The sequence below is a fragment of the Chrysochloris asiatica genome, unplaced genomic scaffold (assembly GCF_000296735.1).
Source record: "Chrysochloris asiatica unplaced genomic scaffold, ChrAsi1.0 scaffold00020, whole genome shotgun sequence".
Lineage (NCBI taxonomy): Eukaryota > Metazoa > Chordata > Mammalia > Afrosoricida > Chrysochloridae > Chrysochloris > Chrysochloris asiatica.
Window position 1 is genome coordinate 10,585,958 of NW_006408538.1, and position 22,595 is coordinate 10,608,552.

Consider the following 22,595-nt stretch of genomic DNA (forward strand, 5'->3'; position numbering starts at 1 on the left):
TCATACTGACTAATTTCACTCAGCAAAAAGTCCTCCAGGTTCCACAATGTTGTGAAGTATTTCACAGATTGATCATTATTCAACATTTTATAGTATGTATGTACAAAAGTTTACTCATCCTTCTGCTGATGAGCATTTAAGCTGTCCCCACCTATTTTATTATTCATTTTGCTCTCTATGTTTCTTGACCGGCACATTCCATCCATTTATATTCACTAAAATTATCAACAGGTACGAATTGGTTGTTGTGATTGTGTGTGTGTGTTGTGCTTCTGGATTCTTCTTTCCACATAATTTTCTATGCCATTTCATTTTGTTTGTGGGTTTTCATTTCATTTCATTTCTGTTGTGCTAGTGTGGCACTGTGGGTTAATGAACTGGACTGCAAAGTCAGTTAGAACCACAACATCAGTGGTTCAATCTCATTGATTCTGCTCTTCAGAAACCCTATTCAGGGTCAAAACTGACTTGCCAGCACTTAAACAACAATAACCATGAGTCAGAATTGACTCATCATCACTTAATAACATTATATCTGTTGTTATTATTAAGTGTCATTGAGCTGGTTCAGATCCACAGTGACCCTTTATAGGGTTTCCAAGGAGCTGCTGGTGAGCTTGAACCACTGGCCTTGCAGTTCAAACATACATACACATATATACATGTTTGTTGTTGTTGTTAAGTGATATTGGTTCTGACTTACAGACACTATATATTGTTTCCAAAGCTTTAAATCTTCCCAGGAGCAGAATGCCTCATCATTCTCCCATGGAACAGCTGTTGGGTTCAAACCTCACATACCTTGTGGTTCACAGTCCAGTGCTTAATGTAAGGAGCCACCACACTCATAAGCATTAACACCTCAAAGCAAAGATTTTTCTGTGTCAACAGTATGGGCAGAGGTGTGAGGAAGTACACTGTCATGCAAGATCTCAGTGCCTTTGGATAGCAATCCTCTACTTTTCATCCAAAATCTAGGCTTTAGTTCCTCAGTATCTCACTCTAAGGAGCACTGTTGACTGTTAAACCATTTTCCTGGTAGTGTTCCAATACTGGACTTTGAGAATCCCACAAAACTGTAAGCACCAATTTTCCAGCTTGTGGTTGACCTTTGAATTTTTTCCTGGTTGGTGATTGAGGATGTTTCCTTTCCATCCTCTACCATTTACTCTCAGAATTCCTGAAGCAATGAATTCATGTCTCATCACCAAAGACAACATGATTACAGCAGTTAATGAATGTCCAAAATACCAGCAGAAAGAACCAATACTGAGCCCCCAATAGGGTACCATTCCTCAGGCACTAAGCCAGCAACCTGGTGGCAGGTTGATTACAGTGGGTCACTATCATTATGGAAAGGGCAACATTTTGTTATTACTAGAATAAACATCGAATCTGGATACAGATGGCTTTCCCTATGCATAAAGCTGATGGCAAAACTACCATCTGTGGACCTACAGAATACTATCAGCTACCATCACAGTACTCCACACAGGATCACCTCAGATCAAGAGACTCACTTCACAGCAAATGAAGTGCAGCAACAGGCCCATGCTCAGGGAATTCACTGGTTTTGCCAGGTTGCCCATCATCACAAAGCAGATGGTTTGATAAAATGGTGGCATAGCCTTGTAAAGATATGATTATTTCACCAGCTAGGTATTGTATGTCAGTTTGTTGACTTACATGTTGCAATGATGCTGGAACTATGCCACTGTTATTTCAAATACCAACAGGGTCATCCAAGGTAGACAGGTTTCAGCAAACTTTCTAGACTAAGACAGACAAGGATGAAGGAACAAGCAGACCACTTTTGTAAAATTAGCCACTGAAAACCTTATGGATATCAGTAGTACATTGTCAGTTTTAGTGCCAGAAAATGAGCCCCTCAAAATATGACTGCAGAAAACCTATGTCCTCAAAGTAGAGTTGACCTTAATGACATGAATGAGGCAAAGCCTTCGGGATCTTCATTTGCTGGTGGGACATGACTCAAAATGAGAAGAAACAGCTGCAAACATCCATTCAGAGTTGAAACATGGACTGTACAACATATGAATCTAGGAGAATTGGAAACTATCAAAAATGGAATAGAATGGAACACATAAACATCAATATCCCAGGCATTACCAAGCTTAAGGACTCCCGTTGTGGTGCTGTAGGATCAGCACTGGAATGTGAACCACAAGGTCGGCAGTTCAAACCCACCTACTGCTCCTTGGAAACCCTAAACAGGGTTGCTATAAGTCAGATCCAACTTGATGACACTAACAACAACAACTACTGAGTTTAAAAGGACTGTTATTGGTCATTTTGAATTGAACAATCATATAGCTTACTATGCCAGAAATGACAAATAGAAGAGTAATGGCATCACACTCATGATCAAAAAAGAACATTTTCGGATCTATCTTCAAGTACTGCACTGTCTGTGGTAGGATAATATCCATGCATCTAAAACGAAGAATATTTAACAATTATTCAAATGTATGCACCTACCACTAAAGCCAGTGAAGATGAAACTGAAGACTTGTACTAACTTCTTGAGTCTGAAATTGATTCAATGTACAACCAAGATGTGTTGACAAATCCCAGTGACTGGAACGCAAAAATTGGAAATGAAGAGGATGGATAAGAAGCTGGAAAATATTACATTAATGAAAGAAACTATGCTGGAGGCAGCATAATAGAATTTTGCAAGACCAACAATTTATTCTTTTTTGCCACAACATCAATTTTGATGATATGCTTGGACCTAATTAGATGGAATACTCAGGTAGCAAATCAACAGCAGTTGTAGAAAGAGGTGATAGAGAAGATCAATATCACCACCCAAAAGAAGGCCGGGGGACTGTGAAACACACATTTATTTGCTCATGAGTAAATTTGGGACAAAGTTTAATAAAATCAAAACAAATCCATGAAAGCCAAACTGTGACTTTGAATATACCCCCAACTGAATTTAGAGACTATATCAATAGATTTGATGCATTGAACATCATTAGCATTCAAATACTATATGAGTTGTAGGATAATATTAAAGACATTATGCATTAAGAAACCAAAAAAATCATGAAGAATAAAAAAAAAGGAAAAAAGAAAAGACTGACACAGATGTCAGAAGAGACTCTGAATGTAGAAAAATGATCATCATTGGAAGAAATGATGAAGTAATAGAGCTGAACAGAAAATTTCAAAAGGAAGCTTGAAAAGACAAGAAAAGTATTATAATGAAAATGCAAAGACTTGGAATTAGAAAACTAAAAGGAAAGAACATACTCGCAATTTCTCAAGTTGAAAGGAATAAAATAAAAAAATCAAGCATCAAGTTATAATATTGAAGGATTGGATAAAATGTATTTCTGGTGTGGCATTATAGGATAAGTACTGGACCGAAATTGGCAAGATTGGCAGTTCAAACCCATCAGCCTTGTCTTGGAAACTCTGTACCAAGTTACTATGAGTAAGGACCAACTTGAAAGTGCTTAGCCAAAAAAAGGGCAAAATAAGGAGCCCGATGGCACTGTAGAATAAACACTGGACTACTAACCAGATGACCAGTGCTTTTATTTACCCACTAGTCACTCTGCAAGAGAAAGATGAAGCTGTCTGCTCTTGTAAGGATTCCTGGTGTTTGAAATCATACATATGGTCACTATGAGTAAAAATGGACTCCATGGTAGTGGGTTTAGTTTGGGGGTTTAACTAGCAAAATATTGGAAAACATTTTGTTGTTGTTGTTGTTAAGTGCCGTTGAGTCAGTTCTGACCCATAGCAACCCTGTATAGGGTTTCCAAGGAGCGGCTGGTGAGCTTGAACCACCGACTGTGCTGTTCAAAGGACTTTGCAGTATCGTCCCTGGACCAAAAAGAACTGGCTGATGTTTTACCATTTCAGAAGGTGGTAAGTACACAATCAAAAAATGATGGTATTGAAGGAAGACGTCCAAGCTGCACTGAAAGAATTCATGGAAGAAGACTTCTGTTGTTGTTAGGTGTCATGGAGTCGGTTCTTACTCATAGTGACTTTATGTACACCAGAATGAAATGCTTCCCTGTCCTGTGCCATTCTAACAATCCTTGTTATTTGAGCCCATTATTGCTCCACTGTGTCAATCTATCTTATTGACCCTTCTTCTCTTTCAATGACCCTCCACTATACCAAGAATGATGTTCTTTTTCCTTCCTGATAACATGTCCAAAGTACTAGAGATGAAGTCTCACAATCATCCCTTCAAAGGAGCACTGCAGTTGTATTTCTTCCAAAACAGTTTTGTTGGTTCTTCGGGCAGTCCATGGTAATTTCAATATTCCTCCTTAGCACTCTAATTCAAATGAATTGATTCTTCACCAGTCTTTCTCATTCATTGCCTAGCTTTCGTATGCATATGAGGCAAATGAAAACTCCCTGGCTTGGGTCAGGTGCACTTTAGTCCTCAAAGTGACGTCTTTATTCTTAAACTCTTGAAAGAGTTCTTTTGCAGCAGATTTGCCTAATGCAATACATCATTTGTTTCTTGAATGCTGCTTCCATGAAGGTTGATTGTGGATTCAAGTAAAATGAAATCTTTGGCAACGTCAATCTTTTCTCCATTTATCATGATGCTATTCTGGATCCAGTTGTGACAAATTTTGTTTTCTTTACATTGAGGTGCAACCCATACTGAAGACTGTAGTCTTTGATCTTCATCACCAAGTACTTCAAGTCCTCTTTACTTCCAACAAGCAAGGTTGTGTCATCTACATATGTTGTTGTTGTTGTTGTTAAGTGCCATCAAGTTGTTTCCGACCCACAGTGACCCTGCATAGGGTTTCTGAGTAGTGACGGTGAGCTTGAACTGCCGACCTTGCAGTTCAAATCAACATTGCAGTGCAGTGCATTAACCTGAAGCACCACACCAGGACTCCATACAGCAAGTGATTAACAAGTGATCATCCTCCATTCCTTATGCCATGTTCTTCTTCATATACTACAACTTCTTAGATTATTTGCTCAAAATGCAGAATGAATAAGTTTGGTGAAAGAATATAAACCTGTTGCATACCATTCCTGTTCTATTCTTGGTCTATGTTCAGCTGTCTCATGAGCATAATTAAGTGTTCTTCAATCCCCATACTTCTCAATGTTCTCCATAGTTTGTTATGATCCACATAGTCCAAAGTCTTTGCATAGTCAATAAAGCACAAGTAAATGTATTTCCAGGATTCTCTGCTTTCATCCAAGATCTAACAGCAACAATATCCCTTGTAGTAAAAAGCTAGCTCCAGGAATTGATGGAATATCAACTGAAATGCTTCAACAAACAGATCTAAACTGAAAGGACCCATTCATCGATACCAAGAAATTTGGAAGACAGCTACTTGGCCAACCAAGTGAAAGAGATCCATGTTTGTGTCCACTCCAAAGGAAGATGAACCACCAGAGTGTAGAAATTATTTAACATTGTTATTAACATGCCATGCTCTGGCTCTTTAGGATAAACACTGGACTGTGAATCATAAGTTTGACAGTTTGAGCCTACCAGCTACTTTGTGGGAGAAGAGGCTTTCTGTTCCTGCAAAGATACAGTGTTGTGGAACCAATTCAACAGTACTAAACAATAACAACAGTCATTAACATTCCATGCAAAAAAAAAAACTTTGTCTAAGATACATTTCAGATGTTTTCAGCAGTACATCCAATAGGGAGCTGACAGAAATCCAAGCTGAAATCAGAAGAAGACAAGGAGTGAAGGAAATTATTGCTGACATAAGGTGGATATCTGCTGAAAGCAGAGAATACCAGAAAGATATTTACTTGTCTTTTTGACTATGCAAAGGCATTTCACAATATGGCTCATAACAAATTACAGATAACAAATTACAGAATGGTAATTCCAGAACACTGAATTATGCTCACGAAGAACCTGGACCAAGATGCAATCATTAGAACAGAACAAGAGGATGCTGAATGGTGTAAAATCAGGAAAGATGTACATAAGGGTTTTGTCTCTGTGTTGAATTTAATTGGTTCAGCATATCCCCCTCAGAAACCTCTGTGTTGATTTGATCTGTTTTGAAGGCACCCTGATGAGACTAAAATGAATGTATTACTGAGAGAACTTGTCTGAAGCCATCACTGATCACAGAGATACATTAAACATGTTTTGTTTGGAATAAGACTGTGCGTGTGTGAACTGGAACGATAGTAGCAATACTTGTGAGTTACCCTCATATATAAACTTAGCAGGTTTGGCTTCTCTCGTGAACTCAGCCTAAGACAGTCCCTTCTCAAAGAAAAGATCCTGAGCAGCAGAATCACTTGGCTATGCTTCTGGTGGTTCCCTTCACTATAAATACAAGGCTTAGTTAAAAGTTAGGTAAAGTCGAAGGCTATTCCTCAAGTATATAAGGATCTGTTGGAAAAAGAACAAAAAGAGGTAGTGAAAAATACTCTTCATCCCATTATCACAAAATAATTTGCATTCATTTACTCATCAAACGATTATTTACCTAGGACTTAATTAAATATATCAGACACTGTTCTAGAAGCTGGGCATACAGCATCTATATAAATGATGGTATATACATGAGTTTGCAGAAGAAAGAAGAAAATATATGTAAAAGCTCTTTGAAAATGACAGAATGTACAATGATGTCCTTTGTAATTATCATCTTTATCACATAAAGAGCCTGATAATTCTTGTGGACCACAATTACACAGACGGGGAAAAAAATGTGTCATAATAGAGTTCGAATTTTTAAAAGTTACTTTCACTGGCAAAGTTTCTTGCTTAAAGACATTTTCAAAGCTCCTTTAATCTATAAGTCTAGACTTCTCAGTTCTCATTCAGTCACAAGTCTAGAAGGAACACCCTATAACTCACATTAGCCTTTCCAATAAATCAATTGATTTAGCCTGTACAGTATTCTAATTCAACTTCTACTTTCTCCGCCAATAAATCTCAGGTTTCATAGTCACAAACAGCAATTTAACAAAACTTCAGCATGGTAGCTGTTGAGTAAGCAGTCTGATACATTTCTACACTGTAAACATTTAATGAGTCTCAGTGGCCAACAAAGTATCAACTACATCAGTTTATTTCATAGTATTATATTTGCAGGAGTAAGACATAGAAAAGGTTATTGTAGATACTTTACCAATATACTTACCTGTAAATAAAGAAAAGTGCAACCATTTAATTCACAAACTCATTGAAAAGGGTTAAATGCTCAATAAATTCTGCTTAATCTACTTCAGACAGCCTCAGTAGTTATTTGTAGCTCATGTATATAAGTATATGTAAAACTCAGGCATTATGTACGAGTTTGTGCTTCTATAGGTTAGAGTGGAACCAAATTTTAAAGATTGCTGAGACACTCTGAGGATCTCAGAAACCATATTCAGGACTCTCTTCTTTCTTGTTCGGAAGCAGAGAATATACCATAGTGAGAATCTTTCTTTAAAAAAGGGAGGACTGTGTTACGGCACCTTTACCACCACCCACCACCGTACCTCATTCACGCTCATCAAAGCTGCGCACTCACATACACATACACACACACATGCACACACACTTTCGCTTCCTCTCAAAACACTGCAATTTTTTACTAAAAAGAGGAAAAGGAACAGGAAGAAAAACAATGTGGAAATCTATTTTCTTCTATAATCCTAAGAACATAGAAAGCAGTGTCTGGCATAAAGTGGCCTCCTTATGAAAGCATGGGTTGGTGGTGTGCCATGGAGTTGTTGCCGACTCATGATGACCCAGTATAGGGTTTCCAAGGCTGTAAATCTTTACGGGAATAGAAAGCCTTACCTTTCTCTCGTGGAATGGCTGGTAGTTTCGAACTACTGACCTTCATTAACAGCCTGACCCGTAACCACTATGCTACCATAGTGTGATGTAATTCTGTTCAGTACTCATGAAGAATGTGGTTTGCCAGCCTATCTTTCAACTCTAGGGAATTTTCCCACACTGAAGTGGCCACTCCCCCATTTCTATTTAAATGATTCAGGGACAAAATCTTTTTCACCCATAGGATGTTCTACATTTTGGTCTTGGTTACATTTTAAATGTCTCTGGTAATATATATAGGCTAAGAATCTACATACAAATTATGTTGAATTTTAATTAAGCAAATAAAGTTTTATCTGTAAGAACTCAGTGTATTGTTGTTGTTAAATACCATCAAGTTTGGACCAACTCATAGAAACCCTGTGTAGGGTTTACAAGGAGTGGCTGGTGGATTTGAACCACTGACTTTGTGGTTAGCAGTTACAGTGCTTATCCTACAGTGCCACACCAAGACTCCGAACTCAGTGCAGCACAGAAGGTAATAATTCTGATTCAGAGAGTCTGGTTCCACATCCCGACTACTACAGCTCACTAACTCTCTGACTTAAGCAAGTTACAATCTGTGTAAATCCTCACTGTTACCTTCTGTGTGACAGAAATAAAAAATACATACAAGGAGCTCTGGTAGCGTAGTGGTTATGAATCGGGCTGTGAACCTTAAGGTCAGTGGTTCAAAACTACCAGCCGCTCCACGGGAGAAAGATGAGGCTTTCTACTCCCGTAAAGATTTACACCCTCGGAAACCCTGTACAGGGTCGCTATGGGTCGGAATCGACTCAACGGCACTTAACAACAGCAACCATACAGATACACTGTAATAATTAAATGATAAAATGCATGTAAAGCTCTTACAAGTTAAAACATTTTTATATATTTAATTTATTAAGGTCTTGTAGCCCTGGATGGTACAGCAGTTAAAATGTTCAGCTGCTAACTAACAGTTTGGAAGTTCAAGTCTTCTCAAAGGCATCTTGGAAGAAAGGCCTGAAGGTCTGTATCCTAAATATTAGCCACTGACTATGTTATGCAGCACAGTTCTACCCTGACACACGTACAGCTGGGAATCTGCACCAACTAATCCGGATCTGGAGCGCTGGTGTGGTGCTGTAGGATAAGCACTGAACTGTTAACCGCTTGGTCGAGGGTTCAAACACACTAGCAGCTCCTCAGAAACCCTATACAAGGTTGCTATGAGTCACAACTGATTCAATGGCAATTAACAACAACTACAACCTTGACCTACAACTATCTACTGATATCACTTCTATAAACCTAGTAAAATGCATAATTCATGGTCACAAGGAGTTTTCAATCTTATTCTGCTGACCAAATACACAACTAATACACAAGATTATTGACTGTAAATTAAGCAAGGTAAATAATTGGACATGAGAGTAGTATTTCCACCACTATTCCTATACTTTAAGGAGCTCTGGTAGCATAGTGTTTATGAATCAGGCTGCGAACCTTCAGGTCAGCAGTTTGAAACTACCAGCCACTTTCACTCTATGGGAGAAAGATGAGGCTTTCTGCTCCTGTCAAGATTTATAGCCTTGGAAACCCTGTACAGGGTCGCTATGGGTCGGAATTGACTCAATGGCACTTAACAACAACAACAACATTCTTATACTTTATATAGACAAATATTTGTTAAAATGTTCATATAAAAACCAAACCAACCAAATCCACTGCCAATGAGTCGATTTCAACTCACAGCAATCTTGTGTAGTGTTTCAGGAGCTGTCAATCTTTATGGGAGCAGAAAGCCTCAACTTTCTCTCCCAGAGCAGCTGGTGAGTTTGAAGTACTGACTTTGCTTTAACAGTTCAGTGATTATTCTACAGTGCCACTACATAGCTGCCAATAATTAAGATTCCAATGAATTTTTACAGGGTTGCCAATAAATAGGAATTTAATAACATTGAAATATTTTTAGTAATTTTCGTTTTAGAAACCAGTGTAAAAACTAAGGAAAGGTTTATTGAAATTATTATAAATTTAAATGACTTAAGGGTCTAATAACTTATCACAAAAATAATACTATTTGAAATAACATAGGTATTAATAGAGCTTGGAAACCCTATACAGGGTCACTATGGGTCAGAATCGCCTCTACTAAATGGCACTTCACAACTTCAACATGTATATAAATATATATGTGCTTAGGGTTTTTTTTCCTTTTTTTTTTATGTTATCAATGAAACTTTAGCAATTTCCAGGGTACTGATATCTTCATTATGGAAAAATCTGCCTCCAAATACTGATCTTCACTAATGATGGTAAGAGCTAAGATTTCTTTATATTCAGCACTTTTTGGGTAAGTACTGCTCTGAACACTGCCATCAAGTCAAGTCTAACTCATAGTGAACCCACAGGACCCAAGCAGAATTGCCACATAGGGTTTCTAAGGCTAACATCTTTACAGAAGCTGATGGCTGCATCTTTCTTTCATAGAGCAACTGATGGGTCTCAACCACAGACCTTGCAGTCACATGTTTAACCACTAAGCCACTTGGGCTCCTCAAGCATTTTAACAAAAATTATTAATTCACTAATACCAACCATATTACTCTGACTTTAGACTCTGCAAGCCCCATTTTTTGGTGAGAAAACTTAAGTGACATTAATAAATTTCCCCAGGTCACAGGTCACACAGGCCATAATGCCACATCAGGGATAGAAAGCCAGTCATTCCGATTCCTAAGCCCTTTTCCTTGACACTTGTCTCCCATTACTGCTACTGCATGCTGTCAAGTCAGTTCCGACTCATAGTGACCCTGTATAGGGTTTCCAAAGCTGTAAATCTTTACGTGAGCAGAAAGCCCCATCTTTCTCCTGTGGACAGTAGGTGGGTTCCAACGGATGACCTTACAGTTAGCAGCCCAACATATAACCTACTATGCTACTAGGGCTCCTTTCAAGCATTAAGCAACTGTTTATCTGATTTGGGTAGTCAGTGATCTTTGACATCATACTATACTATCTGATAAATATCTCAAATTCAACATGTCCAAAACTGAGTTTGAATCTTCCTCCCCAAACCTGTTTCACCCATAATTTACCCCATCATCAATGTCAATGTCATCCACATTGTAAGTATCTGTGGTAGGTACGGAGATGCAGCCTTCCTGGGTTTCCCTCCTGGGTGTAACTTGCTGCCCAATGTTGGCAAGTTCTTCAGGGTGCACCTCAGCTTCAGAGAGAGAGTGACTCGCCATCACTCCAGAGGTCACACCTATCCCAGGGCAGCCTGTATCCTACACACTTTCCAGGACAGGTGACTGAAAGAGGTGGAGGCATAAAGGGCTGGCCATTTCAACCTGACAGGGCACACTCTGGTGGGAAAGGCCCTCTTCAGAATTCCCTACATGATGGTGGAGACCTCAGAGGCTTTATGGACCTGAATCAGAGGCTGACTTCTTTCTCTGTGCAGCCTTGTTTCCTCTCCTTTCCTTCACATCTGTTGCTCTCTAATAACACTATGTACACCAAACACCATTCAGTGCCGGGCATGTGTTGCTAATAAACCCACCATGAATTACCAGCTATGACTCTTCCCTTTGGCTCATATTCCACATCCAGTCTGTCAAAATTTTCTTGGCTCTACTTTTAAAATATGAGTATAATTTTAATATGACCAGTAATACCATGTAGGAGAAACAGGACATCTATAAAACCCACAGAGGCAGTTCTCAAACCAACCAACGCCTTGATGAGAACCGCAAGAAAAACCTTCCATGCCAAAGATTATGGGAACGAACATACTGACCAGGTGGCTTAAGGGAGAAGTCTATAATGAGGAGAATATTTGTGCCTGACTGTTACCTAGATAATAATAAACTTTAGCTTTGTTGTGGTGCCCGAACACACTTCCTGTCTAAGATTGTACTTAAAGCTGTATTGTAGGGAATAAAGTTACTCTTGATTGACCACCTTGAGTCCCCTGTTGCTTTCATTCCCTGTCCACCTCTGGAGACCCCTCACACAGGCTGGCTCCTGCATTACCACTTCCAATGAGGCCGTCCTGACCTCAACCACCACATCTGAGCTGCTCAGCTGAGCTGCTACAACTGCTTTCGGCTTCTCTCCTCATTCCTCCTAACTTCAGGCAAAGTGAATGGTCCTTTCAAGACACAATTCTCAGTCTGTCACTCCCCTGCTTAAAATTTTACAATGGATCTCCATTTAAGTTGGAGTTCAGCAACCTTACTCCAGTTTAACCTGGACCCATTGGCTCTCTGACCTCATTTCCTACTGCCCCACCCCCCCCACCCCGGCTGCACTCTCTGCAGTCCGGCATCTTGGTTTCTATGCTGTCACTTAAACACTGGGGCGTGCCTTCAAGTGTCTGTACACCTCCTTCTGCCTGATGCCCTTACTTCCTGTAAGCCTTTGATGACATCACACCTTCTCAATATGCATACAACTTACTTATATATAATAAATATTTGTGGAATGAATAAATTCTATATTTTATAGTTGATCTTCAGGAAGTAAAGCCTTATTTACATCCAATTAAAAAAAACAAATAAAATTAATAGACTTCCTTGTTACTGTTGTTAAATGTCATCGAGTTGGTTCTGAATCATAGGAGTGGCTGATGAGCTTGAACTGCTGATCTTGCAGTTCAAATTGACCTGTGGTCAACAGCAGGATTCCATAACACCACACCAGGGCTTCCTTGACAGGGATGTAAAGGAATCAGAAATCCACTGACTGGATATTTTCCTGTTGATCAATTCATTGGAAGAAGCAAGAGAGTGATCAAGGAATTCTTTGATTGTATACCTGGAGTTTTCTTTTCTATGTTCTGAAGTCTATCACATGGATTTGAAAACCCACTTTGTTTCTTTTCATGGTGGGACATCAAATCACATTTTACCTTTTCCTCTACTTACCTCAAGCTCCTCAAGGGCATTTCCCAACGTTGTTGTTTGAGGTTCTGTTGGGGTTGGCATATTCTGGATGCCTTGTGAAGCATTTGAAATTTGGTTTAGGGCATTCTGAATTTCTTCACAAACCGTGTCCTTGCTGGCTTTGAGGGAAGCAACATCAGAATGTTCCAAACAAGCTGAACAAATTGAATGCAAAAGAGGGGAGTTCTCTTTCAGTGAGGCTCGTGCCCCTGCGATTTCATCCCTCTGGTCTGCAGATTTTAAGTCCTGAAGAGGGAAATAGAAAGAGTGGCATCTTACAACAGGATACAGGGGAAAGATGTATAAAGAAGCTCCATTTCTCCATCTGTATAGTGGAAAATACAGGAGACACTAAGAAGTCAGCTACAAATGAAAATCAAGGGCATCAATTATTCCCACACTACTTCAAATTCTGTTAAAAGTTCTACAATAGAAAAGGTGAGCCAATTAGCAAATAAAGGTCACAATGGTGTAGAAGTATAAAAACAGAGTAGATCTTACATTTGTCAGTCACATCTTTGTAAATCATAAAAACACTCCGGCATTGACATTATTAAGCACGTTATAAGAGAGCTTGAATTACAGGGATCCTGATTACCTATTTCCATAAATGCTGATAATTGCATTTAACCTTTTCATTAAAACTAAATAAATTGAGTTAAGAACACTAAATTGAGCCTCCCACCACTCTGCTCTTTTTCTAATCTTTTTTGGAAATACTTATTAATAAATAAGTTAATCCTGGGTCTGCCTTTCTTTAACATCTATTCAACAAATAATTATTGAGCACTTAGCAACAAACACTTTGTTCTCCTCAAGTTTCTGTTCTAGCTGAAGGGTAATGTCTTAAACTAATACATTCGGTAAACAAACGAACAAAACAATTTCAATGATTGACGCCATAAGGACACATGAAACGGAACTATCACAGATATTGACTTGACGATGGAAAGTTGTATTAACTTGGGTGGTCAAAGAGCCATTTCTGTGATGGTGACAGGAAAGTCTAAATGAAGAACATTGCAAACAGGAGAAGAAAAAGTTACAATCATATCTAAGTGATGTTGTTAAGTGTCGTCAAGTCAATTCTTACTCGTAGCGACCCTGTCTAGAGTTTCTGAGGAGTGGTTGGTGGGTTTGAACGGCTAACGTTGCAGTTCAAACTGACCTTGCAGTCCAGAGCATTATCCTGCAGCACCACACCAGTACTCCATCTCTAAGTGACAACTGATCAAAATGAACTCAAGAAATCTGGTAAGTACTACCTTAATTAACCAAGTGATGAAGCTTAGCGATGATCATCAGCGATGTCGCCTGAATATCATGTACCTCCTTGATATGAGGAGATAAGTGGGCATTTCACCTCTCTGATCTTCTCTCCCAAGACTCATAAACCCTAGTCTAATCATGAGAAAAACAAGAAACAAACCTAGGTTGGGGTTGCCTAACCAGTACTCCTAAAGACTCCTAAGGTCATGAAGAACAAGACAGGACACATCAACTGTCACAGACCAGATGAGATTAGGAGACACGACAACTAAACGCAATGTGGTACCCAGCATAGAGTCCCAGAACAGAAAGAGGACATTAACAGTAAGACCAATGAAATCTGAACAAAGACCAGACTTTACTTAACGATCTCTTCATTATGGCAAATATAAGATGCTAGCAATGGGGGGAACTGGAAAAAAGACAGATGGGAACTCTCTGCACTATGTGTGCAACTTTTCTGTAAATCTAAAATGATCTCCAAATATATTTTTAGAATTTAGTTCAAAGAATTCTAACAACAGTTGTGCATTTCATATACAAAGTTTCATATTTTGTTGTTGTGAAGAGCAATCAATTCTGTTCTGACTCAGCCACCCTGTATAGAGTTTCCAAGGTACAACTAACTACTGGTGAGTTTGAATCGCTGACCTTGAGATTCAGTCCAACCTGTGGTTCAGTGCTTATCCTATAGTGCCACACCAGGGTTCATTTAATCCTTATAAAATAAGGATAAAAAAACAGATTTAGAGAGAGCTGTTTCCACAGATTTGGTGGCACTGTAGCATAAGCACTGGACTGCTAACCGCAGGGTCAGCAATTCAAACCTACCAGCCATTCTGAGAGAGAAAGATGAGACTTTCTGCTCTCATAGATTTACAGCCTCAGAAACCCTATACAGGATCCCTATGCATCTTAATTGGCATGATGTCATTGGGGTTTTATTCTTGGTGTGGCACTGTTCAAGCCCACCTGCCACTCCTTGAAAACCTTATGTACCTACCAACTCAACAGCACTTAACAATAACCCAATGGACAGAACTAGAAAGTGTCATATCTCGTAGTGCTCCTAAAGTCACTGAGATGCCCTAGCCCTGGTCCCAACAACTATGTTATACTCCTTTCCCTCCATAGGAAGCAGTTTGTATTTAATAACAATGACTTGTAAAGCACGTCTCTGAGCATGTCTTATTAATCATCAAAACTCCTTCAACATGGAAATAGCAGTCATGGGAATAGTAATGTTGAGGGAGCAAGGGTGGTATTATTAACCTATTTTAACAGAACAGGTATTTAGTGTAAAGAGCTTAAGAGGTTGGCAAGAGAACTGATATCTAACTCTAAGACTTCTGATTGCAAACGCCATGCCTTTTTCCACAAGACTCTAATATCTGGGGATAATGTTGCCTGAAGTTAATAAATGGCTTGTACTACTATATTTTTAGTTCCTTCTCGATTGAAAATAAGGGCTGTCTGCTACTTCATGCAGGGCTTTGGCAGAGATTAACTCCGTTAAAGGATGTAGGGAGGACAGTTAGAAGTAGCTGTCAACTCATTGTTCATACTCACTAATTACCCAAGAAAAGACACTTTGTGGTTTTCTTAGCTTACTGTGATTTCCCCTTATACCAGGGAAAGTCAAAATGATTGCTATCAGGGTTACAATTCATACATGCAAGAGTTTATCCCAAGCAAAATGTGTTGAAACATGTCTCTGAGATCAGCAGATGACTGTAGACAAGATCTCTCAGTAATATACTTACCTCTCTCCCATTAGGGTGCCTTCCAGAAAAAATCTAATCAAAACAGTGGTTTCCAAGGGGATCAGCTGGGTCAGTTAAATTCAAGACAAGAGAGAATCAGCTCAGAAGGCTATTATAGTGTCTGTTTTGGGGGATCCCAAAGGGGTAATCTTGGTAGATTTTATCAGAGGACACGTGACAATCATGAAAGAAACTTGCGAAATTTGGTAACTGCACTGTCAGTGTGGTATAGTGAGTCATCGAATGTCCCTTCTAGCCATAGTCTGTGACTGTCACCAAACAATTTTTCTGCCCTGCTAGATCTGCGTAAGTAAAGTTGGGAGAGGATACTATAAGATGACAAGATTTAGCTGTAAATGTTAGCAGAGTTCACTGTAATTGTAAAAAACTTCAGACTCTATCATGGGTATAAAATGAACCATCTCCAAAGCAGGAGAGGGCCTCTCACGACCATCAAGCAGAAAGATCCAGGAGTGAAGTGTATCCTTTGGACCCGAGATTCTGCACAACGGAACTCATTGGCCCAGGAACAGAAAGCTGTGACACTGGAAGAGGGCCAAGAAGCAGAAGTAGCAGAACCAAGAGACAGAGCAGTGGGCTTCCCAGCCCAAGAAGCAAGTACAGCTGAGTGACTCTGGGCAGGAAACTTGCTTGTAGAGTGGGGTCTCCAGGCACTTAAGTTGAGGAGCTAGATTTTATGATCCACAGAGCTAGAGCCAAATATCCTTTACCAAGGCTGAGGCTCATGGTGGAGAGGAGTGTCCTGTTGGCCTTTATCAGCAGCTGACTGGAACAACTATGCTCAGGGCATTTTCTAACCTTGTATTTTACTCTGTTAAGGAGCTCCAGTAGTGTAATGGGTTATGAGGTGGGCTACTAACAGCAGGGTCAGCAGTTTGAATCTAGCAGCTGCTCCATGAGAGAAAGAAGGGGCTTTCTACTCCCATAAAGATTTACAGCCTTAGAAACTCTATACAGGGTTGCTATGGGTCAGAACCAACTCCACAATGCATAACCATCATCACTACCACTGTAACCTGTTACTTCCCTAATAAACTCTATAACTGTGAGGATTGTCTCTTAGTTCTATGCAGCCATTGTGACAGATTAGTGAACCCAACTGAGGAGTAGAGCAGGTTGTGTGAGGAATGGATGGCATCTTATTTTCTTTTTCATTGATGAAAAGGTCATAATGACAATGTACCTGCTTATTCTCTGAGGGTTACAAGAGGTGTCCTGGGAAAATTATGTTGGGAAACCTTACCTCATCACCCTACAACTTTGATCTTGCCCCTTGAAGTTTCTTTTAGTTCCCCAAACTCAAAGACCACTTAAAAGGAACACAATTTGAGTCACTTGGGAATGCCAATACTGCCATTTTGACATGGTATAGATCAGAGAGCACAGACTTCTTCAGGGAAGAGTAAGTGACATGTAAACACTGTTGTCAGAAGTGCACAGACTTAGTTAGAGGAAAATTATGTTGAGAAATAATAGAGTCAGTTTTGATATTTGTGTTTAATAAAGGTGTATATGATTTTGTGTGTGAAGTCCTGATGTGGTACCGCAGGATAATGCACTAGACCACAAGATCGGTTTGAACCGCAAGGTCTGATATTCAAACTCACCAGCTGCTCCTCGGAAACCCAACATGGGGTTGCTATGAGTTCGAACCAACTCTACAGCACTTAACAACAACAACAATACGATTTTGTAGCAATACTTTTTGGCTTACGCTTGTATTTCTGGTCTGGGTTCTAGTGTCAGCTATGTGATTATCAATATGAGCAAGACAAGTTATTTAAATTTTCAGTGTCTGTTTTTCCATCTGTAAAAATGAGGATAATGATGCTTCTGTCAAGTCTCATGTGCTTGAGTAAGTAGCAAATCAGAAATGAAGATAATAAAGAATCATGGAATAGTAAGGAATTGGTCTATTCCTTAATTATATCACATTTGGTGTATTGTCTATTACTCTGTGATGGTCTTTGTCATTTTTGTACCCCCACAATTTATAGCATTACCTACATTCATCACAGTGTGACTTAAAGGATAAATAATTTAATGTTTACCAAGGATGCAGAGCTCCTTAGAGGAATAACTATAACAGTATAAATATTTAGAAAGTGGTGAGGAAAATTCTGTGCATATTACAGTATAATTGACGCATACTACATAATTCCCTCTCTATTTAGAAAGGTAAGGTCAGTGCTTAGATAGTGTCTCAAAGGTGAGTAACTGTGAAATAAATTACTACAGAGAAGGTTAAAGTAGAGGAAGTACTATACCTTTTGTTCTGAAAGTGGTTATGTGTACCTGACTGTAAATGTGATAGCTTTAATGCTGTGGGGCCTTTGAAATTTAAGAAATGTCCATATGCTTTGGCTTTTAAGTCTATGCTTTGTCATCTCTGCCCAAAGTGATGACAGAATCCTTAATGAGCATGGATACTCCAAATAGGACTGTTTCACTGAGTATAACAAAAATAACGGATTAAGACAAAAATTGTGGGAAAGAAGTTCAGGGAGTTCAGGTAAGAGAAACTGAGAGGGCAAGACCATTTTTCCTGAAGGAAATTACACATAAATTTAGCAAAGTAAAGAGGCACATAATTTTAAAAACAAGAACAACAAATGAAGTAACAAATGCCATTCTTCCAAACAAAACATCGTTGTCGTGATGTTTGTAGCTCTGCTATTTTGTTTGAACAGATGATATCGTGGGTTTGAAGAGAAATAGGTTGTCTATTTATCCTAAATTTGTGAACCCAGGTCAAAATCGTAAATAAATGGTAGGGTTAATCGAGGATTCCTCTGGATGGTGAAGTATTAAGAATTCAAGTCCTTCAGGACTGATATTTAATTTATTTTTTAATGCTCCAGTTTAAAAGAAAAAAATGTTCCAGAAGAAAAAGCTCATATCAGATTTCCAAGTTAAAGAGACATTAAATGTTTCCAGCTGATGAAGAAACACTCAGATGGGATTTAAAAAGACCTTACAAGTCTGTGCAAGTGGGTAGAAAAGTAGCATATGAGTTTAACCCTGGCAAGAGAACAAAATATATTTAGGCATTTTAAAGATCACAAAGTATAAAAATGAAGGCTCTCAGCTATCAGTTAATTAATTCCATCATTCATTTAACACATGTTGTTAAGCCCCTATCTATGCCAGGCACTGTGCTAAATGTGGGTAATGCATAGATAAAGAGTTTACAGACCATAACGGGTGAAAAGTAAACAAATTAATAGGGAAACTGAAATACAGCCTACTGGTAAGATAGAAGAACTCTCTCAGCTTGGGTAGTGATTAAAGAAGATTCATCAAAAGAGGTGATTCTTAAACAGTGAGTACAAGTTATCCACGTGAACTCTGCAAAATAGAAGCACATGCACAGGGCTGAGGCATGAAATAGCAAAGTGTATGTCTGCCAGTGAGCGGAGCACTGCTAAGACAGAGGCCAAGGAACTTGAGGAAGAATGGAGATAAATCCAGCTGGAAAGATTGGCAGGAGTTGCTTCACAAGCCATGCCATAGATCTCTAAGAACAACATGATCAGACGTGTATTTTCAAAGACTGCTCTGGCACTAAGTAGTCTTGTGAATAATGAAAATGAAATTTGCAGTTAAAGAGACCAGGCAATGCAGACAAGAGACAATGAGTGCCTGAAGTAAGTTTTCCAACTACAAAGGAAAGAAAGCATGGATCTTAGTAATATTTCAGAAGTAAAAATGCTTTGTGTTATTTAGACATATAGCACATTTAAAGGCTCCAAGAGAATTGTTTGAACTATTGTATACATAGTTATGTTTTCAACAAGTTGGGGACTACAGAATGAAGACTGTGTTTGGGAGAAAAAGAGAAATACTTTTGTGATCTGCTGAACATGACATGTCGGCATAAAACCCAAATGAAAATACATATGCATGGTTCTAGAACACAAGAAAGAGTTTGGGCTACAGAGAGATTTATGAATCACCAAGTCACAGATTGAGCTAAAGTCCTATTTGTGAAGGCTGCCCAGCATCCAGACAGGATGAATGTTACAGTGAGGAGAACTAGGAAGTCATCATAAATAATCCTGAGGGATGTCAACTTAATTTTATGTGATAGCCCAAAAGGTCAAAAATAATTGGGAACTTATCAAGATAAGCATTGGAAAATACTAACCTCTCAGAAAAAGCAAACAACACACGAACACATTCTGGATTTGAGAACTGAAATTACTGTGGATAATTATGGTCTCCATGCTTTTAAGAAATTGAATTAGGCAAGGTGTTTTAAAAAGTAATTTATAGAGACTGAATGAATTTCATATCAGGGAAGTTTAGCTATGGGACTCTTTACCTTGAAAAATTGAAATTTATATTGAACAGATGATAAAACTCTAGAAAACTATGAATAAACTTGGCAGCTTGTTAATAGATTACTAAATCAAAAGACATTAGATCAATAAAGTAACTTAAATTTTGAGTGAAATATTTTCACACTACCTGTTCATATGGCTGTCTCTTCCAGTTGGTTATAACTCCTTTGAATGAAAGTACCATAGTTTACTTACTTTGTATTCTATTATAATAAATGGTCATTGGTGTTATTGTTGTTGCTAAGTGCCAATGAGTCGGTTCTGACTCATAGCAACCACCTATAGGGTTGCTGAGGAGCTGCTGGTGAATTTGAACCACCAATCTTATGGCTCAAACTGACCTTATGGTTGAGTGCTTATCCTATAGTGCCACACCAGCATTCCGATATATGGCCATATTAGAAGTTTAATACATTTTTGTTGAAAAAAAAAAAAACAAATGAATAGGAAACAAATAAGAGGAAACGGATAGGGTCAAGAGGAGGTATGAAACTTTGGGAGTGACTACTCTAACAAACTGAATTTTCTCAAAATATAAATTCATCCAGAGAATTTTGGAAAATTCACATATGATAATGCCTCAGAAAGCTATAACAGTGAAATTAAAATGGTGTGGCACTGTAGAACCAGCACTGGACTGCAAACCACAAGGCCTGCGGTTCAAACCCACTAGCCACTCCTCGGAGACCTCATACAGGGTCATTATGATTCAAACAGACTCCATGGTACTTAACAACAACAACATCTTTAATTAAGGACTCCTGATATGGTACTACAGGATCAGCACTCGAGTGCTAATCACAAGGAAAGCTGCCCCTTGGAAACCCTATACAGGCTTGCTATGAGTCATAACTGACTCAACGACGCTTAGCAACCTTTAACTTCTTTAATAAAATATTAGTGTAGTCATTGGAATGACCACTTTGGAAAGCTGTTTGATAGTATTAACTGAAGTTGACCATATACACATAACCCATCGCCAAGCTACTTCAATCCTAGCAGTGTATACATACATATGGAAGTGTGTTCATATGTTCACTAAAACATAAACAGCTACCCTCTACTTTATGAATGTTCACTTTACTCCAGTTCACTTTTACAAAAGACTACATTAGTATCTGTTTCACTCACCAAAAGAACTCTAAAGAAGGTTTTTACTTTTGCAAAAAAGGAATCTAGCATTCTGCGTTTGGCAGTAAGCCTTTAAAGACATATTCCCCAGCCCGGAGCGTCAAGAGTGATGTTGCCAAGTTCCTTCCCCAGGAAATGCAATGGGCATCTCAGTATCAAACCACCATACCTTTGAACTATCTGTAAACACTATATGTTAGTGTTAGACTCGGTTTTATGTGCTATTTGTTATGATATGGTAGGTTATATTTCGGTCTGAGAACCTTCAAAATTTTTCCCATATAAATGAATGATAATGGCTTTTTGCTTTAGCGCCATTTTGTTTCACAAAAGATTTTACAGGAATGCGCTACTTTGGGATAGTGGGGGGAATTTGTATGCAGAAAAGCTCAGAGCGGTACTTTTCATAATAGTGCAAAGTGAAAACAATCCAGAATAAGAGTGGAAAATATAGCTAAATGCAAGAATATGAAACATGAAGTGAAAAATGCAAGAAAAGAGCACATATTGTATGATCACATCTCAGTAAAGCTCAACATAGGCTAAACTACTCTATGGCATAAGAGATGAGGATAGCAGTTACTCGTGTATGTGTGTGTGTTGGGGGAGGGGTGACAACAAGATATTAAGAGATTAGGAATGGCCATAAAAGCGTAGTGGTTACGAATCAGGCTGCGAACCGCAAGGTCAGCAGTTCGAAACTACCAGCTGTTCTGCAGGAGAAAGATGAGGCTTTCTGCTCCCGTAAAGATTTACAGCCTCGGAAACCCTGTACAGGGTCGCTATGAGTCGGAACCAACTCCACGGCACATAACAACAACATAAGGAATATACTGGGTTCTGGAAATAGTTTATTTTTTGTTCTAGGCACTTGTTATATGGATGTATTTAGAAAAAAACTCATTGAACTATATGCTTATGTATTGTTGCTAACTGCCGTGGACTCTGTATACAGTTTCCAAGGAAGAGCTAGTGGGTTTGAACTGTCGACCTTGCGGTTACCAGCCCAGTGCTTATCCTACAGCACCATACCAGTTGTTCTAGAGCCACACCAGTTGTGAGTTGTGCACTTCTCTGAATGTATGTCACACTTCCATAAAAAAGTTTACACAAAAATGAAACAAAACAATAATGCTAGTGAAACCAAACAGGCATTCGCAGCACACGCCTTCCCTTGGCAAAGGACACTGGTATGCATCAACCCTGAACCTGCCCTGATGCCACATTCCCTGTTATTAAAAGGAGGGATATGAGCGTGGAGTAATATATTCCATTTCTAAGTCTCTTTACTTAAGTTTTAGGGTTTTATTGGTGT

General features: G+C 38.8%; 1 protein-coding gene across 1 annotated transcript in view; it reads right to left on the reverse strand.

Annotated features, from left to right (window-relative positions):
• The window catches only part of CTNNA3 (catenin (cadherin-associated protein), alpha 3), a 2,468,838-nt gene that overhangs the window by 2,000,889 nt on the left and 445,354 nt on the right, over positions 1-22,595 (reverse strand). The window contains exon 5 of the mRNA XM_006835815.1: positions 12,736-12,999. Within this exon, the coding sequence (XP_006835878.1) occupies positions 12,736-12,999 (264 nt within the window). The remainder of the gene's footprint in view (positions 1-12,735; positions 13,000-22,595) is intronic.